The sequence below is a fragment of the Sorex fumeus genome, unplaced genomic scaffold (genome assembly GCF_029834395.1).
Source record: "Sorex fumeus unplaced genomic scaffold, SorFum_2.1 ptg000051l, whole genome shotgun sequence".
Lineage (NCBI taxonomy): Eukaryota > Metazoa > Chordata > Mammalia > Eulipotyphla > Soricidae > Sorex > Sorex fumeus.
The window spans coordinates 1,318,825-1,340,469 of record NW_026606108.1 but is presented as its reverse complement, the minus strand read 5'-3'; the positions used below and the strand labels follow the sequence as shown (position 1 = coordinate 1,340,469).

General features: G+C 50.4%; 2 protein-coding genes across 2 annotated transcripts in view; one reads left to right on the top strand and one right to left on the bottom strand.

Moving 5' to 3' along the window:
* Positions 1-5,650: 5,650 nt before the first annotated feature.
* On the top strand, positions 5,651-16,257 carry NIPA2 (NIPA magnesium transporter 2). Its single transcript, XM_056124338.1, has 8 exons — positions 5,651-5,820; positions 6,403-6,512; positions 7,760-7,838; positions 9,165-9,395; positions 11,259-11,315; positions 12,135-12,225; positions 13,363-13,523; positions 14,861-16,257. Exons 4-8 carry the CDS (start codon positions 9,257-9,259, stop codon positions 15,493-15,495), a joined length of 1,083 nt encoding a protein of 360 aa, XP_055980313.1. The 5' UTR covers positions 5,651-5,820; positions 6,403-6,512; positions 7,760-7,838; positions 9,165-9,256; the 3' UTR covers positions 15,496-16,257.
* Positions 16,258-17,264: 1,007 nt separating this feature from the next.
* Positions 17,265-21,645, bottom strand: part of CYFIP1 (cytoplasmic FMR1 interacting protein 1) — a 45,307-nt gene continuing 40,926 nt past the window's right edge. Inside the window, 4 exon segments of the mRNA XM_056124420.1 lie at positions 17,265-18,054; positions 19,664-19,811; positions 20,342-20,580; positions 21,426-21,520. Of these exon segments, the coding sequence (XP_055980395.1) occupies positions 17,890-18,054; positions 19,664-19,811; positions 20,342-20,580; positions 21,426-21,520 (647 nt within the window). The 3' untranslated portion in view covers positions 17,265-17,889.

Genomic DNA, 21,645 nt, shown 5'->3' with positions numbered 1-21,645 from the left:
AACAAGGTTTTATTTAAATGTGTCTAATGTCATATTAACTGATAACAAATGCTCAATAAGCCCCCTACTCTTTTTATCAGCTTCCTGAAGGGTTGCTTTTCAATCCGTATTTTTTGGAATGCAGACCTTAATTTATAGAATTGAACTTTCTGAAAATGTAGCAGTATCAATGTCCTTTTAGGTGTATGCATAGTTTCCTAGGTAAGACATTATATTCCAAGAACACACATGGCCATATAAGTAAAAAGAGAAAGCTCATGAGTCATACGGAAATGATCGTGTCTGTTACATTCTGAAGCTTAGTTTTAAAAATGCGTCCTTATTAGAGTGCACTGTTGTTTATTGATTATGCCATGGATACTTAGTGGTGGCATTTTCTGGGTGAGCTTCTAAACAATATCTGTGTTGCTAGCTCACCCCCTTTTGGAAGATTCCAAATAGTTAGACTCTTCTACATTTGCTTCTGTCCAGCAGATCATTTTGATAGGTGCCATAGCGCTTCTTCACTGTAAAGTCACATTCATTCCATTCTTGGGCCGAGCACAGCAGGTAGGGGTGCTTATCTCTCATGTGGCCAGCCCAGGTTCAATCCCCAACATCCCATGTGGCCCCCTGAGCACTGCCAGGAGTAATTTCTGAGTGCAGAGCCAGGAGTAACTCCTGAGTATCACGAGGTGTGGCCCGACATTTTTTTTTAATTCATTCCTTTCTTTGTATTTCAAGTAGGTGACTAGCCTCAAAGCAAGCAACATGACCAGCACTTTGTGACCTAACTTTCACATTTAATGTAGAGCATATTATTTCTAATCCTATTTTACACATTTCTGTTTTTATTCTTTATTTGGAATTGCAGCAACAACAAATGCCTCAAATCAGTACTATAGGGAAGGTCTGCAAAGGGGACTAGTATCCTCTGATTTCTGGAAGTAAATCTGTGTGAATATGTTCATTATTATACTATTGCATAAGCTGATACCTGAGGGGGAAACAGCAGGGCTTGGAAGGTGGCTTAGAAAGTGCCCAGGGCAAGTAGGAGGCCCACAGCTTAAGCCCCAGTTTGGGGGCATATACTGACCAAGAGGTGGCCTGAGCTTTCATAAAAAGGAGCCTCTGGAGAGGGAAAAAGTAAAAATGGAAAGAAAACAGGAAAAAAAAAAGCAAGAAATGTCTACTGATTGTTGCTCGCACCTCATCTAAAATCATGCTTCCAGTAAAAACACTCAGATTTCTTCTGGACACTTCCTGGGCCATCTCCTCTCCTACTTGGAGGTCTCATCTGAATCTTTGCATGAAGGGAGGTGGCTTCTGTCTCACTCACTGGCCGTTGCTTGTTCGGGGTTCCAGCCCACACCCAGCACAGAGCTCACTGCAGGGCCTTAGCTGTCCCATACAACACTCCATGTCTGTGCAGAAAGGTCGAGGGAAGGACCAGCAGCTGATCCCGGAAGAGGAACGGCTCAGCACTGGGACCCATCATCACTGCCTTTTCTCATTTGCTATTGTGTCAGTAGAGCAGGCTCTGTTTTGCATTTTGTAATCAGACACAAGCTTTCCCTTCCTCTTGTTTCACTTCCTGCAGGAGTTCTGTGGGTTTAACCTCAGTTTCTGTTGAACATGTGTCTCTGCATCGCCCTCCCGCACAGCTAGCTCCTGGTTGGTGCTGTGTTTGTTGGCCAGTTCCTTGTGAGACCTGGATAAGACTTGGGGACCCCTTTCTCCTGGGGAGAATGGGCACTCAGGTCCACGGAGACGGGGTGTTGGGGAGCACAGACTAATACTGTGCATCTCAGTTCCTGGACTGGGGAGGGGGTGTCTTTTCTAAGCTGCTGCACTGGTCTTGCAGATGCAAGAAAATGCATCTGTGGCCTCCTCTCTGAGGCGGACTTGATCCCGATTTTGGCTTCCTGGGACCAAGTGGGAAACTGCCAAGAGAAGAAAACTTGGTGGAGATCAGTTTGCAACTTTCTGACTGGCCAGAGTTCTGAGGGCATCATCTTGGCTACTGTGCCTGAGCCCAGGGAAGTCCTTCACCCATCCAGAGAAATCTTGTTCCACTTACTCAGGGACCAAAACCGGCAGAGCTCCTCAGTTGTCAGGGGTCTTCGGGCCCAGCACCTCCCACAGGCTTTCACCTTGCGCTCATCATTAGGGACCTGTGCACTTGAGCTGGTAAGAGAAATGATCCTTTGGCCCACTAGTCCAGCAGAAAACTGTTCCATCCTACTAAATACCTCGCTTCTCTGTATTCCTCACTTCCACCTCATGCTGGGGGTGGATTTTAAGACTCTGTCCTTTAGCTTTTCGGCGATTTTTCACATCTAGCCAGAATCTTATACCTCTGTCATATACTTGAAAAGCTTAAGAATTATAGGAGTGGCAGCTGAAAGCGTGGGCTTGGTAGCCCCCCCCCCCTTTGTTTCCTCCACACTTTCCATGTGCTTTTCGATGCAACCAATGACATGTTTTTTAAGAAAATGAAACTAGCCATTAGGGAAGTACTATTTAAAATATACCCAGTGAGGTCAGAAGCAGGGTGCTGGGTGCAGAGCAGCAGCTAGGGAGATTGGGGTGTTCTTTTTCTGTTTTTCCTTGAATCATGCAACTATCAGTGAGTCACCTTACCTTTCTGTGCCTCAGTTTCTCTACCTCTCAAGAGGTGGGGTAGTTTCCCCCAAGGCGATGGTTTCGGTGCTCCTGTATTCAGCGTGTGCACTGCGCCCTCAGAGTGCTCCTGAACAACGCAGCAGGTATTCTGCCTTCTCAGGACCAACCTTACACGCGCGGCTTTAAGCACTGAGCAAGCGAGGGAGCACAGGCTTATAGAGTGTGTGATTCCATGAAGCTTTAATTGCCTTTTTTTTTTAAGGAAGGGTTTTATACATTCTGTTGTAAGATGCGGAGCTCAAATAGGGGTTTTTCAAGGCTATACTGAAAAATAACATTCCACTGGTCTGGTGAGCGTGGCAGATGTATCTCTTTTGGCCTGTTTGTGTTCTGCAGCACCTGGAGGCACTTGTGAGCCAGATCGACTCCTTTGCCTGAATTTGCAGTGAGTGGCACTGACCTTCTGGCTTCTGAGCGACTCAACCCTGGTCATGCAGCTCCCTGCATGGGCATTGCAGATTTAATGAAAAATATTTTTTTGCCAAAAAGTGGCTGCAATCATTATAGGAAGGATTGTTGTTGTTGTTTTTTTAAAAAAGGTTATAAACCAGTTATTGGACTGAAAAAAGAAAACAAAAACAAAAATGGTGTGTGACAACTGTGTGGAGAACCACAGTGCCTGGTAGCAGGTCTGCAGTGCCCAAGTCACTCATGCCAAAGGGTCGTGTTGAAAAGTTCAGAATCTTGTTGTTGTTGTTGTTGTTGTTGTTGTTAGAATTTGTTCCTAACCCCGTTGTCAGTGTTTTTGCACTTTGAAAAAAGGGTACTGTCTTAAAGTAGCATTTCTGAGTATTTTTGCCTTTTAAAATAACTTATTTTATTATTGTTAGATGGAATGTAATCATGAAATGACAAGGACTTGGTGAGAAATGTAAAATGTTGATTGGTGGCTTAAAAGGGATTTTATGTAAATGTATCAGGGGCGCTTCCAATTAGCATCCATGCACACGTCTGTCAGTGGCCGAGACTTGCTTAGATTTTGCTTTTTAGAAGTAGTCCTAGCATGTTGTAATTGCCTTATGTAAATAAAAAGGCTATTTATTAAGTTTTCCAATAATATTTATTAATCTGTGTTTTAAAATAAAATAACTCCTTTCTAGCTGAACATTGTTTGCTTGTTTTTTACCCTTCACTTGAAATGTTTCCATATCACCCTAACTCCTCAATAAAAATTTCCAAGTGTTTTGTTGTTGTTGCTATTCTGTTTTGGGGACCCACCAGCAGTGCTCGGGGCTTACTCCTAGCTCTGTGTCAGGGATGACTCTAGGCAATGTTCAAATGCCAGAGATTGAATTTGGGTCAACCACCTGCAAGGCAAGGGCTCTACCCCCTGTACTATGGCTCCGGCTGCAATTTCCAGTTTCTGGACTGGAGAGATAGCACACGGCTTAACATTCCCATCCCATGGTCCTTTTCCCCTCTCTACCACCGGCCCTCTGGAGCGATAGCACAGCGGTAGGGTGTTCGCCTTACAAGCGGCCAACATGGCCGACCCGAGTTCGATTCCTCCGCCCCTCTCGGAGAGCCCGGCAAGCTACCTGTGAAGTATTCGATATGCCAGACACAGTAACAACAAAGTCTCCAATGGAGACGTTACTGGGCCCGCTCGAGCAAATCGACGATCAATGGGAGGGCCTTTACCTTTACCTTTACCTTACCACGGGCCCTCAAGCATAAACCTAAAGTAAGCACTACAGTTAGATCCCAAGCAGAGGTCAGAGAAACAATAGAGGGTCAGTTACTCACATGCTGCTGGTCCAGATTTTAACCCCAGCACCACCTGTTCTCCCAAGTGATTGGGTACAGCCCTGAAAGGCTGCCTAGAGTGGCCAAGGGAGGGTAGGCACAGCAGGGCCCAAGCAGTGCCAATCCGCCAGCCTTTGCATTGAACTGAAATTCCTGCCCGTTGACTAAGTGTTGCAGTGAGGACCCCGCTCCGGTTCCCTTAGCACTGCTTGAGAATCAAAATCGAAAACCTCCTTTCTAATCTTTCAAAAAAAGTTTGAAAAATCCTCTCCCAGAACGATTTAAATTTCATGTAATAATCGCCCTTTGCACCTGTACTCCAGGCATTAATCAGCTGGACTCACTCCCTACGGAGCTAGCTCCTAGTAGTGCTTCTCTAGCTCATCTCTCCGGAGAAGAGCCAAACTGGCGCCGGCTCTCAGGAATCTCCGTTAAACCGGTGGTCGAGTCCATCTCAATGCAGGTGCATGTCCTACGAAGCTCAGGAAAAAGAAAATTTTGCTGCCAGGTGTCACAAAGCGAGCTTCGAGCAGACCCTAAGAAGACCGCATGGGAGCTGGAGTGACAGCACAGCGGGGAGGGCGTTTGCCTTGCACGCGCCTACCCGGGTTCGATTCCCAGCATCCCACTTGGTCCCCGAGCACCGCCAGGAGTAATTCCTGAGTGCAGAGCCAGGAGTAAGCCCTGTGCATCACCGGGTGTGACCCCAAAACGACGAAGACCGCATCATCTGTGCACCAGGACTGGGCTGGCACCACAGGAGAAAGCGCACCCGCACCCCCATCCCCACCACCCCCCAGCCCCAGCCGGGCCAGAACCTAGGCTCCGAACTTCCGCATTCCGGCCGTCGAGCCCCGCCCCACCTCCCTGTGGCCCCGCCCCCAGTCGGGCTCCCCCCCCACCCCGCCTCCCTGAAAACACGCCCCCATAGCCCGTTTCCTGCGTGGCCCCGCCCCAGACCTCCCGTGCCGTATCCCTGCAGCCGTGCCCCGCCCCGATTCGCGGTAACCCCGCCCCGGCGCCCCGCCCCCGGCGCCCCCGCCTCCTCGATGCCCCGCCCCGGCGCGCGCCCCGCCCCCTGCCCGGGTCACCGCGCTCACCCGACGCGCTGCGGCACTCGGCGCGGCCGCCTCGGAGCTCCCGCCCGGCTGCCGGCTGGCCCCGCGGTACGGCCCGGGCGGGGTCGGGCTCCGCGGCCGCCCTGCGCGTGCGCGCGCGTCCCTGCGTCATCCGGCCGCGCCCGGCGCCCCTCGGCGGCGGCCTGTGTCCCCGCGGCGGCAGCCTCCGGCGCGAGGTCGTGCGGGCCGGCTGCCCCGGGCTGTCCCCGATGGACGAGGCGGCGCGCTTGCCCCGGGGCTCGGCTGCGGACTCGCGGGCCGCTCGGGCGCGGCGCGGGGAGGCCCGAGCTCTGTGCGTGGGGGCGTGAGCCGAGGGCGGCGGGGCTGCGGGCGGGCGGGCGGGAGGCGGGGGTCCGGGCCTGCGCCTGCCGTCCGCGGGGCCCGCGGGGTCCGATCAGGACGGCGCTTCCGGCCCCGGAGAGTCGCGAGCTCCCGGCGGCCCGACGAGCCCCTCCCCCGCCTCGGGCCTGCCGGCTGCCCCTCGGTCGTGGGCTCCACGCTCGTGGCCCCTCGCCTCTGCCGCCTTCTGCCCCGCGATCGTGGCCCCTTTGCCCCCGCCGGCCGCCCCCTCGGTGCTCGCAGGTCGTCCTGGTCCGAACTGGACCCTGGGCCCCCCCCGCACTCGCTTGGTCCACCAGGCCACCCGATGCCCCGTGCTGGGCGGCCGCAGCTGGGTGTGGACCCCTGTGGTGCCGGGCCCTGCCCGGTTTCCTTTCCGGGACCCCCGCGCCCCCGGCGCACTGTCCCTTCCCTCCCCCTGACATCTTTTCCTCCTTCCCGGGTGCGGGCGGAAGTGGAGGGCCCGAGGTGCCCGTTGGGTTTCCGTCCTCGGGCTGCTTGGTCCTTCTGCGACTGTGCGTTTTCTTCTTTGCAGGCCGGTGCTCCTCTGAAGGGCCTGGCCAGACAGAAGGGTCCTGCACAGGAGGGAATGAGAAGATCGCTGGTCTCTGGCCACTTCCTGCCCTTCCCACATCGGACTCACCTGTAAGTCTGCATTTTAACTCCTGATTGTAACGAGCTGTTCTTGTTTCGTGTGGCGCTTATGCCCATTTTGGTTTTGGGTCGCAGAGATTGTGTTTGACCGTCTGAGAAAGGGCACACGTGTTTCTGGAAGATGGAAGGTGGTCTTGTGACCTTACTTGATTTGCTGGTGCTACCAGGTTTGTTCTCATTAGTGCCCTCAAGCGAAAGACTTTTTTGTTTGTTTGTTTTGGGGCCATACCTGGCGGTGCTCAGGGATCATTTTTTTTTTTAAGTAGAACATTTTATTTGGAGGTTGTTGAAGGTGAGGAGGGAGGGAAAGCAAGAGAGAGGAAAGCCCCCAAGGGAGAACTCGGGCTTCTCCAAGGGCAGAGGGAGCCCCTACACGCATCCCAGCGTTAGACAGGAAAATGAACATCTCAGAAGGGCGACACATGTGCTCGGGCACCACATGTGCTTGGTCATGTTGGCACAAGCAGCACATGGGCTCCGGAAGCATATGCGCCTCTCGGGGATCACTTTTGGCCCCACTCAGGGACCATATAGGATTGCAGGGATTGAACCCAGGTCTGCCGTTTGCAAGACAAGTGCCTTACCTGCTGTACTATTGCTCGAGCCCCTTCAAGTGAAGAATTTATCACGTTTTCCTCCAAACTTAGACTGAGATGATCCCAATGTAGGGAAGACTCTGTCTTGGCATTTGACACTTAACCTAGGAAAAATTAACCTGCTCCATAGTTTCAGCCCCTGAGGTAATTGTTCAACTTTGGTAATTATATTGCCAATTCTTAGTTATTGTTAAAGTTGTTTGAGCTTTTCCTGTAAGTATTAGAATGCTGTTCAGATTTATTTTTCTTTTTACTTGCATTTAACGACAGTAACATTGTACTTCATTGTGTCAGTGAGATCTATTCGGAAAGTGAAGCATGTTTAAATCTTGAAAGAACTCTGTGTAGCTACAAAGTATTTTTTAATGTGTTTAAGATCTAAACAAGCTGGTTTTGGAATGTTCGGACTCTAAAGCACTTGGGTTCTAGGACAGAATCTGTCATCTTGTGACTGTCATGTACCACATGCTTATCGTCAGCATGTTTGTTGAGAAATCCCAGGTTCTGGGAAGTGTGGAGGGTGCAGTGTCTCCTGGGCACCAGTGGGAATGGATCTGGCCAGCTCTGCCACTTAGCTGCCTTTAAGCCTGGTCCCGCTCTGAAGCACCAGCTAGTCCTTCCTGACCAGAACGTCTGTTGCAGGGTTCCCAGCTGTGCTACGTCCGAGTCAGCAAGACAACCCGCCCCTTCGGACAGACACCTGAGGTCAGATCTCCGAATTGTAAGTCAAAGAAAAAGATTCCATTCCTGTTTAGTGGCTAACACTGTCAGATTTCATTCTATTCCCTCCCACCACCACCAACAACACTCATGCTTCCATAGTTCCTGAGTGAACGACTCAAACCTCATGCTAGGAAAGCTTTTCCATCAGATTTGCCCTGTGAGCCAGGCCTTGGTGGAAAACCACTCGTCTTTCAGAAACTGAAGAGTTGGGCTACAGAATGGAACTATGTAGAGCAGGGGAGGCCTGGGGAGGGAGGAGGAAGCCGTGCATTGGAGCTGTGGATGAGCCTTCGGGGCACAGCTGGAGCAGGTCCAGCCGAAGCACCAAGCACAGGTCTGGGATCCAGGTGAGCAGGTGTGGCGATGCACAGCAGACACTTGCCAGGGCCAGCTGTGCAGTAAGCCTCACTCCTATTGTGCCTTTGAAACGTCCATAGTGAATGGGGGGGGGGGGGGGGGGGAATAGATCTGAGATAGCATCACAAAACGTTACGTAAGGTGAACATGAAGAGAACTCATATATAAGCTAATAAAAAAGAGAGCTAGTACAACAGCTCAAGCGCTTTTCTTGCGCACTGTAGACCTGGGTTTGATCCCTGGCACCCCCATATGACCCTCCCCAAGCCCACCAGAAGTGATCCCGGAGTGCAGAACCGCTGAGTGCCGCCAGGCGCCTCCACTACCAAATGAAAAGCACAATAAAAGCTAGGAACAGTGAACTACGGAGACTGGAAGATGCAATGGCTCTCATTCTGTCAGTGCATTATTTTCTTATTTTTGCTTTTGTGCCCCAGCTGGTGATGCTTAGGGCTGTGTGCTCAGAGATCACTCCTAGTGGACTCAGGATGCTTTGGGGTGCTGGATTTTGAACTTGGGTGGGCCTCATGCAAGGCAAGCATTCTAACTGCTGTACTTAGGGATCACTACTGGCAGGCTCCAGGAAGCAGATGGGATATGAGGGATCAAACCTTGTTCCACCATAGGCAAGGCAAGTGCTGCCCCCACTGTATTGTCGATCCATATCTTTGAAAGCAAAGTTGGTGGCTTGTGATCAAATACATTACCCCATTTCCACTACCTCCTCACCCCTCTCTAGCAACCAACATTGTGTTTCGATGAGTTTGTTGTTTGAATATGCTTTTATGTCATGGGGGTGCCATTCTTTTCACACAAGTGGCAGAAGCATAACTAGTTCGATGCTAAATTTAAAAATATCTGTGGTAATAATGAAAATTCTTCCTCTCAGATGAAAAATAAAGTAAAAAATTGAATTGCGATTCCCAGTCATTCTGTTGAAACTTGCCTTTCCTTTTGCATTGTTTAGATTTGACGACGGCATTCCTCTGCCCCCAGCACCAGCCATTTGTTTTCTGTTCTGTGATCAATGTGGTTCACGGGACCTTCTTAAGTAACGAAATGAACCAGGGGCGTGGAAAATATGACTTTTATATTGGTCTTGGATTGGCTATGAGCTCCAGCATATTCATTGGAGGGAGTTTCATTTTGAAAAAAAAAGGCCTCCTGCGACTTGCCAGGAAAGGTTCCATGAGAGCAGGTAGGTCCCGCCTATGGAAATGCCATGGGTCTTCTTGCTTTATTCCTCAAGCCCAGTGGAAAATGAGAACTTGGAGCTGTGAAAGACTTTGTGTTTCAGAAAAGCAAATGTCAGTTTCATATTGAAAGAGAAAGTGAAGAGCTACTAGATGTGTGAGAGTCATTTTAGCGTGAGATGAGGTTCTCATGTTGGTGGACTTGGAGGTCTGGCCACATCTTAGGGGTAAGAAGAAGTGCACTCTTGAAATCGTATACTGCTGTAAGCCAGTGGTAAGTTAATTTAAAAAGAAAGGAGCAAGTTCTAACAACAAAATGGGTACCTGCTCACACTGGCAGTCACCTCCACCTCAAGTGGATCAGGGGCCAATGCCCAGTCTTTACTTTCTTGTTGTTTGTTCTTTAGACCACAACCAGCAGTGCTCAGGACTGACTCCTAGCTCTACGCTCAGGGATCACTCCCAGCGGTGCTCAGGGCCTCCATGGTGCTGGGGATCAAACTAGGGCTTCTTCAAACAAAGCGTGTGCTCTAACCGAGGAGCGATCTCCTGTCTCAGCATCAAGTCTCTCTGTCGACAGAGAAGGAACTAAGGAGCTGGGACCAGAATCCGAATCTCGAAGGCTCAGCTCCTGTTGCTGAGAGCAGGACTCCCCAGCCTGGCAGGGAGGGCCTGAGCATGTCCCCACTTCACTGCCTTCTGGAGGTGCTTTTCCCCTCTGAGTTCTAGACCTGCCTAGCACACCCAGTAAAACAGATTGCCTCCCTCCTTCCTGCACCTTCTCCATGGCCAAACCTCATTGTGAAGCTTAAAAATAGGGATGGGGGTGCTGGAGCTATAGCACAGCGGGGAGGGCGTTTGCCTTGCACGCGGCCGACCCAGGTTCGATTCCCAGCATCCCATATGGTCCCCTGAGCACTGCCAGGAGTAACTCCTGAGTGCAGAGCCAGGAGTAACCCCTGTGCATCGCCGGGTGTGACCCAAAAAAGCAAAAAAAAAAAAAATAGGGATGGGAATTGGCTACCATCTTGGACATGAGTGGCCCTTGCTCCTCAGTTGGGAGACCAGGCCTTTGTGTCTGCGATGCCTGGAGTCCACTCAGAGTGGCCTTTTCTTTGGAGCAGTGTCTGAGTACTGTTTGCTTCCTGGTTTATTAGCTTAGGAGAGCCAAGTGGTGGCACGACTGGACAGCCTGACAGTGGGCACTACTCAGCCCTTCCTGTCTGCCAGGGACCTGGGGCTTGCCCAAGCCCAAAGGAGCGTCTGCTGTCAGCTGACTCACTGGCAGCTGACCTGCTTCCCGCTGCTGTAGTCTCTTTGCTTGAAGCTGAGGTTCACACAACCAAAGAATAATGTATGAACTGAACATAAAGGACCAATTCAGTCTTTCACACAACAGTGTAGTGCAAGCTTGACATTTCCGTCTTCACATTGCTTGCTCTGAATGATCATAAAAATCTTGCCTAAGGAAGCTCCTTTTTTAATCATAACAAGCCCTTCCTTTAAAGCAGTCCTGGTGGGGCTGGAGCGATAGCACAGCGGGTGGGGCATTTGCCTTGCACGTGGTCAACCCAGGTTCGATTCCCAGCATCCCATATGGTCCCCTGAGCACCTACTGCCAGGAGTAATTCCTGAGTGCATGGGCCAGGAGTAACCCCTGCGCATTGCTCGGTGTGACCCAAAAAGCAAAAAAAAAAAGGAAAGAAAGAAAAGAAAAAAAAGCAGTCCTGGTAAAGGAAAGCTGGAAAGTCAGCCCAGTTTGTGTATTGGAGCAGCATTATGTGTGAGTCCTCAGGCCTTGCAGACGCCTGCCATCATGTTAGACAAAGGTCTAGAAGCTTCTAAAGGCAGTGCTTTCTTGTTCACAGGTCAAGGCGGCCATGCGTATCTTAAAGAATGGCTGTGGTGGGCTGGACTGCTGTCAAGTAAGTGTGAAAATTTCTGGGGAAATAGCGTCACTGCCTATCGGAGCACTGCATATATGATCACAGTCATAATATGTGACTCGTAGGGCTCAAGGCTTTGTGCTCCCATATTATTGAGCGTTTTCTGTGAAGCACATTCCAATCTCTTAAAGGAACCACACCTGGCAGTGCTCAGGGACTTAGTGGCCACACCTGGCAGAGCCGGTGGTGTCCTGGAACCACCAGATCCACAGCTGATGGTGGGGATCACTGGGGCCACATCTGACAGTGCTCACAGGGTCATTTGGTCCCAGGGATCTAAGGGGACTTTCACTTGCCGGGTATGTGCTCTACCTCTTAAACTACCCCCATTTCCTGTTACTGCAGCACTGTCCTCCTGTTCATCGATTTGCTCCAGTAGGCTAGCATATTTTATTGTGTCTATAATTTGTGGGACTTTGGGGGCCATACCCTCAGTGTTCAGGGACTCTGCTCAGGAGAGACCCCCGGAGGTGCTGAGGATTGTATGTGGTCCTGGGAAGGCCTTTCCTCCTGTCCTAACTCTCTGGCCTCTTACATTTTAAAACCCGCAGCCGGAGGGAGAGTTCAGCGGACTGGGCGCTTGCCTTGTATGCGGCCAATTCAGGTTTGCTCCCCGGCACCAGGTGTAGCTATCCTAAGCCCCCCCAGGAGTGAGCCCTGCGCACAGAGCCAGGATTGAGCTCTGCAGTACTAAATCTGGGTTGTTACAGAAATTAGTAATCACCCAGTTACTAGCATATAAAACTGTGTGTGAACAGAACTCGGCCTTTCTGAGAGGTTTCTTTTCTGTCTCTTAAGTGGGAGCAGGCGAGGTGGCCAACTTCGCCGCGTATGCCTTTGCCCCAGCCACCCTCGTGACACCCTTAGGAGCACTCAGCGTCCTGGTAAGGTAAGGCTCTGCCTCTGGGCATGAACATGATCATTGACAGGGTCATGCCTGGACCTTTTCCGCCTGCTGGGCTGTCACATGCTCCCTCCTCTTCTGCGCATAGTTTGTGAAGGGGAAGGGAAATGCTTCATCTTGCTCGTATTGTGGGTTGTTTTTTTTTAATTTCGCATTTCCTTCATCACATTTTTCATTTGGCCTGTGTGCAGTTGGTAGGTGGTGGTGGAGAAGTTAGTAGTAAGTGGCCTTCCATGCTAGCTACAGGAAAAGGTTGCATGGAGCAAAGCGAGTCCTGTACAGACCCACAAAGACTGGGCTCAGCTATCCGCGCTGAGGTCTGGTTTTAGGGTTTCTCTTCCAGAAATTAACTGACTGATAGGGCATTTCCTTCCTTTTCCAAGGCATAATAGGTACATAGTAAGATACAGATAGAGTTATAGTTACATGAGGCGTTAAGCCTTGGTAATTTAAAAATTTTGTAAAGTTAAATGAATACATAAGGGGAATAGACCAGTAGGAGAAATTAAAGTTTCTCTTAGGGTCTGCTGGTTGCAGATTTCAAGCACTGGTTTGGGCATAAAATCTCAATTAGAATATAAATTTGTCTGAACCAAAACTGATTTTCCATAGTAAAAAGATGGTCGATTCGTCGATTGCCTCGAGCAGGCCCCAGTAACGTCTCCTTCATCCTAGCCCTGAGATTATATTCAAGGCTCTTTAGGAGAATGAGACCCATCATTGTTACTGGTATTTGGCATATTGGGTACGCCACGGGGAGTTTGCCAGACTCTGCCGTGTGGGCAGGTTACATCCGGTAGCCTGCCAGTTTGTCCAAAAGATGCTTTTTTTTCCCCCTGAAATAAACTTTGCTGAAAACCACAATCTTCATAAGCTCAGCACTTGATTTCAGTTGTTTAAACTTATGATGTTGTATATTAAAATGAGATAGCTGATCATTTTATTTTGGGTCCACATCAGGATTACTCCTGACCCTTCACTCAGGAATCATTCCTGGCAGCATTCAGGAGACCATATGGGTCAGCCACATCTGTGCAAAGCAAGTGCCTTAACTGCTGTACTATCTCTCCAGCTTCGGTTGCTGATTATTTTAATGTTTGTGATCTCCCTCCCATATTTTAGTGCCATTCTTTCTTCATACTTCCTGAGTGAAAGACTTAATCTTCATGGGAAAATTGGATGTCTGCTAAGTATCCTAGGGTCCACTGTTATGGTCATTCATGCTCCAAAGGAAGAAGAGATTGAGACCCTAGATGAAATGTCTCACAAGCTAGGGGATCCAGGTAAGGAGAAAGCAACCTTTGTTAGCCTGACTATATTTAGTTTTTTGGGGGGGGCCACACCCAGTGGTGCTCAGGGCTTACTTGTGGCTCTGCACTCAGGACTCATGCCTGGCAAGCATTTTGAGTGTGTCTGTGCCATCTGTCTGCTCTGGCCTCTGGCCTCTGTCTGTTGCTGTGGCCACAGTTCATTTCTTTCTCTTTTATGTGAGACTTTGTCTTTGGATGGCCTTTTCGCCCTCAGATGAAATTTTTATCCCTTGAGCTAGTAACTAGAAGGATTTTTGGTGAGGTGGTGGTTTGGGCCATGCCCACTGGCGCTCATGAATGGCTCCGGCAGTGCTAGGAAACTAGATGCAGTGTTTGGAATTGAAACTTAGGGTCTGCTGGTTGCCAAGCAAGTGTCTTAAACCTCCTGTACTATCTATTTGACCCAGGATGGTTTTTTTTTTTTAACTTTAGAAATGGTTTTATTTTCAAGCAATAGTTTGGGATGCTACCCATAAATTCGACTTTGGGGGGAGGGGAGTAGGATTTTACAGAAAAATAAGATTGGGGAGCAAACCAGCAGTGCTCGGGGTTATTTTTGTTTGTTTTTTGGCTTTTTGGGTCACACCCGGTGATGCTCAGAGGTTCCTCCTAGCTCTGCACTCAGGATTTACTGCTGGCAGTGCTCAGGGGACCATATGGGGTGTTGGGGATTGAACCCAGGTCAGCCGCATGCAAGGCAAATGCCCTGCCTGCTGTAATATTGCTCTAGCCAACCAGCAGTGCTCAAGGCTTACTCCTGGTCCTGTGCTCAGGAATCAATCCTGGTGGTGCTCAGGGCACCATATGGGGTACCAGGGATTGAACCCAGGTCAGCCACATGACAAGGCAAGCGCCCTCCCCACTTTCCCATCCCTCTGGCCCCTTCACTCTGAGTTCTTTATTAGCTGCTCTCAGAATGCTTCTGTCTACCTTACCCTGAAGGCTTGTGCTGCTTTTGGAAGTTCTGTGCCTCTCGGAGTCATGGAATCTAAATGCCTTGTCACTGCGCATGAATGTGCCCTGGCCGGGATCAGTGGATCTGAGCAGAAGCAGTACTTGTCCATACATATATTGGATGCATGCTGATCCCATGTGGGGTCCAGTGGCCTAGCACTGAGCTAGAGCAGAATGGACCTGGTTATTTTTTTCCTTCACTTTTGGGACCAGACCTGGCAGTGCACAGGGCTTACTCCTGACTCTGTGCTCAGGACCAAACCCAGGTTGGCTCCATTCAGGGCCAGTGCCTTAACCCTTTCTTTGGCCCCCCAAGCTAGACCTTGTGATGAAAGAAATTTTCTTTCCTCTTCCAGGTTTTGTAGTTTTTGCAACACTTGTGGTCATTGTATCTTTGATACTAATCTTTGTGGTGGGGCCTCGCCATGGCCAGAGCAACATACTCGTGTACATCACCATCTGCTCTGTGATTGGAGCCTTCTCTGTCTCCTGTGTGAAGGGCCTGGGCATCGCCATCAAAGAACTGTTCGCCGGGAAGCCTGTGCTGCGCCACCCACTCACGTGGGTCCTGCTACTGAGTCTCATCGTCTGTGTCAGCACACAGATCAACTACCTGAACAGGGCCCTGGACATCTTCAACACGTCCATCGTGACGCCCATCTACTACGTCTTCTTCACCACCTCCGTCCTGACTTGCTCAGCCATTCTCTTTAAGGAGTGGCAGGACATGCCCGCCGATGATGTCATCGGTACCCTGAGTGGCTTCTTTACAATCATTGTGGGAATATTCTTGTTGCATGCCTTCAAAGACGTCAGCTTCAGTCTCGCAAGCTTGCCTGTGTCTTTGCGGAAGGAGGAGAAAGCCGTGAATGGCAGTCTCTCGAACGTGTACGACGCGCTCCGCGATGAGGAAGAGAGCCTGACCTGTGGGATGGAGCCCCATACTGGCGAGAATGTCTCCCGCAGGAACGGCACCCTGGCAGCTTTCTAGGGCAGGAGACCAGTCACCAGGCAGCTGAGTGGCAGTTTCCAAAAGCATCATCCTCAAATGTGCTCCAGAGACAATCTTTTTTAAGGTTTCACTAATTGGACCAAGAAATTACTTTTCTTTACGTGATGGTAGCTTACGAAAATGACCTCAGCACATGGCCAGTTTCTATTAACATTGTATTATGGTAGAGGTATTTTTGATTTTCCATCATCAAAACAATGCATTAATGACAGTTCTCAATCTGGAAAATGCTTTATTTTTCCATTGGTGGTATATCTGAGGCATCCATCTGCCCTCCCTCTCCATCCTCTCTGACCGTTCCAAGACTTTTTGATTTAAACAAGTATGAAGTGACTCCAGTACCAGATTTATTTTGTGTGTCTTTTGCTGATAAAAATTACTCCTTTTTGATTATTTCAGTTCCGAATCGGTAGTTTCTGAGACTCCTGAGTTAGGAAGTACAGGAAAGTGCTAGAAGGTACAGACAGCCGGGGAACCATTCCCAGGCTCTTGGCAGCGCGGCAGCATCCTCCCACGATGCCCCTGGGAAGCAATGCCTGTAGCCCACTGTACTGTAGTACAGTCGCTCACTCTGACCCCTTCATGCCCACCACCTGGATTGCTCTTTTTCATCAGCTCTTGTATTTTCCAATATATTTTCATAATGCGTTCTATTGTCATTTAGATCTTCTAACAACTCTGGGAAATGGAAGTCTAGGTCAATTTCCTAGCTTATGTTATAATAAAAAAAATTGAAACAGTTTCTGAGTCTGAATGCTTAAAATAAGTGAAATGTTTGTCAGGCATGGTTTATTTGTAGAATGTACTCTGTTATGGACTACTATATATTTGTCTTTTTAAAAACACCCATAATTTTTTTTTTAAAGTTTCGGGTTTCAAACATGCAAAAAATGTGAACTAATACTCTCAGCCCACTCAGCTCTAAACCTCTCCATCCAAGCAGCACATTGGCCTTCAGATTTTTGACTGTTGGGAAAGACTCATCCCCCTTCTGATGCTCTGCCCTGGGTCACACAGCTGAACCCACTGGACCATACCATGCCCTTGCCTGGGGCATGGGGAGCATGTGGGAGCCCCCACTACAGACTCGGCAGTCACTAGGTATCAGGAAAAGTGATCCCTGGGGCTGCTGTTCCCCTCACTGAGAATATGTAAGTTAATAAATTAATAGTATCACAACATTTCAAATTGTTTAATTAGTTCCTTTACTCTCTGGGTTATCACTGAGTCTTATAAAACTCAGGAACTACTGAAGCTGATCATTAATTGTTTCTTTGGGGTTTTTTTTTTTTTTTTTTTTTGCTTTTTGGGTCACACCTGACAATTCCTCCTGGCTCTGCACTCAGGAGAATTACTCCTAGCATTGCTCAGGGGACCATATGGGATATGGGATGCTAGGGATCAAACCTGGATCGGCCATGTGCAAGGTAAATGCCCTATCTGCTGTACTATCACACCAGCTCCATAATTGTTAAAGCAGTTTCTCATGCTTGCAGTAAACGGTGAGCACAAATGCTATAAAATCCTGTTTGTTACACTATGCTGGATGCAGGGCAGTGAGTACACATGAATGGAAGGAATATTTCCTGGCAGCCATCAGCAGGGCATCGCTCACATTTGACTCCTGAAATTCTCTTGAGTGCGTGAGCTTGTCCATTCTCAGGCTGCAGCTGACCTAGCCCCAGACCTGGCACTTGGATGAAGTACCCTGACAAGCGTAGGCTCCAAGGAAATGAGTGAACATGGCGGAGGTTTTGTGAGTTTTATTCTGGAATAAAATTTAAGTCATACCTCACAATTGAGATTGCATAATAAGGGAGATGCGGTGGAAGCAGAGGAACAAGTTCACAAGTGATTTTCTCAAACACTGACAGAAAAAGCAAGGGAGCAAGAGCTTAGAAAACAGTATTCAGAAAAGACAGCAAAAAAGTCCCCAAAGAGCTAACGGATTACTCAGGAAGTGTCATTCCGATTGATCAAGGGTTCCACTACTTGGGTTGGCATGAGAGTTCCCACTCAAGTCTGCAACCCTGAAACACTGCTGACCCTTGGCCAAGGGATGAACGGATGTGACGCATGTTCAGACACAGCTGGGTGCTGGGACATGCCGGAGAACGGAAAGATGTCCTAAGGATGTGAGCAGCCATCAGCAGCCAGTGTTCTAAGAGATCCTGATTACCAAAAGCATATACAATTTTAGTCTAGAAAAATAAGTCAATTTTATAAAAGTAAGTTTTTAGATCGAAAAGCACCCCCCCTCAACAGGCACAGAGATACTTGAAAAATAGTCCCTAAGAATCTCACTACATGGTGTATGTATGGAAAGAAAAACATGCCCTTATGGTTCTGAGATGCTGCTGGGGGACGCCCCGCTCAGCTACTGGCCAGGGATTGGTGGATGGGCGGCTGGAAGCAGCGCACGTGCTCCACCGGGGTGCTCTCTCCGTCGCCTGACTTCAGGTACTTGTCCAAGATGGTGATGATCTCGTCATTCAGAATCTGGAACTTGCGAATTCTCTCCACCATCTTCTTCAAAGGCTGTTAAGGTTAAAAGACGGAACGTCTTTTAGGAATTTTTTTGGTTCTTTTCTAACCACAAAGCAGTGCTTGGGACTGACCCTTGGCACAGCTTGGTGGGGACAATACGTGGTGCCAAGGTTCAAACTGGGGTCAGCCACATGTAAGGCGAGCACCTTAATCCTTCTATGTCCTCAGCCCTCCAAGTGAAATTTTAAATTCTATTATTATGCTTCTAGTATCATTAGTCAGGGGCCAGAACGACAGTACAATGGGTAGAGGATTTGCTTTGCACGTGGCTAACCTGGGTTAGATCCTCAGCATCCATTATGGTCCCCCAAGCACCACCAGGAGCAATTCCTGACTGCCGTCAGGAGTATGCCCTGAGCATTGCCAGGTTTGACCCAGAACCAAACTAATCATTCATGATCTGCAAACACAAGCTCAGGAGGCAGGTGGACAGGCCTGGGGAGAGGCCTGGCCCCTGCCTGCCCTTGTCTGTCACCTTTTCCTTTCATAGCAAAAGGGACACTGCTTGTGGCTACGGCTAAGACTGGACACCAGGGGGCCAGAGGTGCGGGCCGCAGCCTTGCACATGGGAGGCACAACCCCAAGGCTACAAGGGCAACCCTTGGAAGCTGGGAGAGTAGAGGAGAGGGCATGGCTGGAGCAAGAGATGAGGCCAGCCAACAAATGGGTAAGCAGGGTGCCTCCAGCGGGGAGAGACCAGGACATTGGTTGGGGCTTGTGGCTCGGCAGATGAGCAGCCCAGTCACCACCGACCTAGCAGACTGCAAGCATCAGTGATCAAGGTGTGCAGCCTGTGGGAGTCTGTTAGGGGAGAGAGGGACCTGTCCTGACCCAGGAAGGACATGGGACACCAGAATGTGCAAAGCAGATCTGGCTGAAACGGGAAAGAACAGCCCATAGAGAACTAAAGAAAGGCATGGCACAGGAAGAGAGGTAACAGCTGAGTATTTGAGAGTTCAACAACTGGGAACTTGTAGACAATGACAAAAAGCAACTGAAGGCCACTGGGACAGTCTAGCGGGCAGAGCGCTTGCCTAGTGGGACCTGCCAAGTGTGGCCCCAAACCTCTAACCCACGCAAGTGCACCAGCTACAACCAAGAGAGCCTGAGGACCGGAACAGGGCATGGGAAAGTAAAACTGCGCGTCTGGGCACTGCGGGGAAGCAAAGGCACCGTCATATACATCCTTTCAACTTCTGTCAGGCACACCCAGCGCTGCTCAGGTGGCTCAGGACCAAGCAGTGCTGGGGATCGAGCGGGGGGCTTCCCCACACAAAGCTGGGCCCAGAGTCCCCTGCAACAGCAAATTGCTGGCCTGCAGTTCAGATTCCTTTGGAAATGGGAAGACTTTGGCTACTGCCTTACATGGTGGGATGTAACACACACCCCAGAAACGTGGCAAAGGAACACACACAGGCCCTGACTGAACCCCTGACACCACAGGCCCGGCAGCACCACACTGCATGGTCAGGTCCAAGCAGGTGCTATCCGGCTGGCTGGCCAAGTATCTCCAGGCAGGACCCAGTGGTCTGGGTGGGACGGCCCCTTCCACCCTCTGCCCCCACAGAGCGCCGGCTGGTTCTGCACGATGTCCACGTACCACATTTTTGATGATCTCATCTTTGCCATCGTGTTTCTGGACTTTGAGCAGATGGTAGCAGAAATCCAGCACAGCAAAGCGTCGCTGCTGCCCCAGGAGCACGATGACCATGCAGCCTGCCCAGTGCAGGCCGTCCCCAAAGCACTGCCTGGACGAGATCAAAGGGCAGCAGGTCAGTCCCCCAGGCTGCCCTCGCCTGCAGGCTCCAGACGTGGGACACACGTCTTTAGGGGATTCCTCGAAGGCAGCATTCCCTGCCCTCCATCAAGACCATGAACGCTGGCCCAGAGAGAACAGACAATGGGTTGAGCATAGCTTTGCCTGTGGGGTGCAGCCAGAGTGCCTGAATGGCAACGGAGCGACACCCAAGCAGCCCGAGGTGGTCCCTGGATTCAGCTGCTGGCTGGGCTAACCAAGCCTCACTGTAAAAGGGCTTGAGACGCCCCCGAGCCCCTGCCCACCTGCAACCAGATCATGGAACGTTCAGAAAGGATCACAGTAGTCACAGTGAAGCTATGCACGCCAACAGGGATGAGTCTCAGGTTGCCCCGAATCTCCGCCGGGTAGGCACCAAGGGCAAACCCTGACAGGCCTTGGCGTAGCTGAGCCTATTCATTTCCACAGGACGTGGGGTGCTCCCCGGCCGGCATCCCTCTGCATTTCCCTGCTACCACTCACTCGACGGTGAACTCGTGTGTGCCCACGGGGATGCAGTAGACGAACTGCATGGCGCTCCAGAGCCGGTGGAACTCCACACACTCGTCCACGTGCATGACGCCATTGCTGGGCAGCGGCCCGCGCCAGATGGGATCATCCAGGAAGGTGCGGATGCGGGTGAGAATGACCTCGAACATGGACAGACCACAGCACAGCCGTTCCTTGGTCAGCAGGTCCCCTTCACGCGCAATAGCGATTTGCTGCAGGGAGGCAGGACAGTCACGGACACTGTGGAGTCAACATATCTGCCGCCTCCAATTCCTGTGGACCACACCTCGCACGGTGCTCCTGGCTGTGGCCATCACAGTGCTCAGGGGACCATGCGGTGTGGGAGGCCTGAGCCACCTCCCTGCCCCACACTCTTGCCTCTGGCTTAATGCAAAACCACGTGAGCTGATAGCAGAGGATTTTCAGAAAGAAGGTCCACAAAGTAAATATACCAGTTACTACCCAGACGTGTTTTCAAACACGCGGGACCCACCCGGGGCAGTGCCAGGATATAGTGCTGGGGTGGGGGGACATCTCGGGAGATCTCACAGGACTGAACCTCTTCCAGCAAAGACTGTTACCTGGATCTCAGGGGGTTCAGCTCTTCCTAACTAGTTGAGGCTCTGCCTCTGGGGTGCAAACCAATATCCTGAGACACTCTAGGTTGTCCTAACTTGAAGGTCCAGTGGTGTGAAGTGGGGAGCAGCTGGGGATACTGTCAGCACATCACAGAGCAGCCCTGATGAACATGGCATAGGGCCCCCCAGACCCCACCAGCCTGCGTACAAGAGTCCAGATGGCAACTTCTGCAGACAGGCAGCCTGTCTGGAAACCCAGCCTGGGACTGTGAGGCTCTCAGTGTGCCTGAGCCTCACTACTGTCCCATGTGTCTGGGAAGATGCTCCAAGGCCCGAGGCCCTATGTCCAACCCAGCACGTGTCGAGCACCCCAAAACAACAGGACAGCCCGTGACAAGGGCCTGCTCCAACCTTCTTCCTCACGCACTCCCGCTCTCCCTCTAGGCCCCAGCCTGATCCCGCCCGCAAGGGCTGGGTACCTGAGGGGTCCCCAGTCTCTCGATCAGGGGGACGAGGTGCAGCGGGGCATACTTGGATTCCAGTCTTTTCATCTTGGCATCCAGCCTCTCTCCCTCTGTGGAGGAAGCAACATTTCATATTCTGTTGCTGACATACATCAGTCAAACAGAATTTTTAATATTCTCCACAGGGGTCTTCCTGGATTTTGTTGTTGTTGTTGACCACCTGGTTGTACTCATG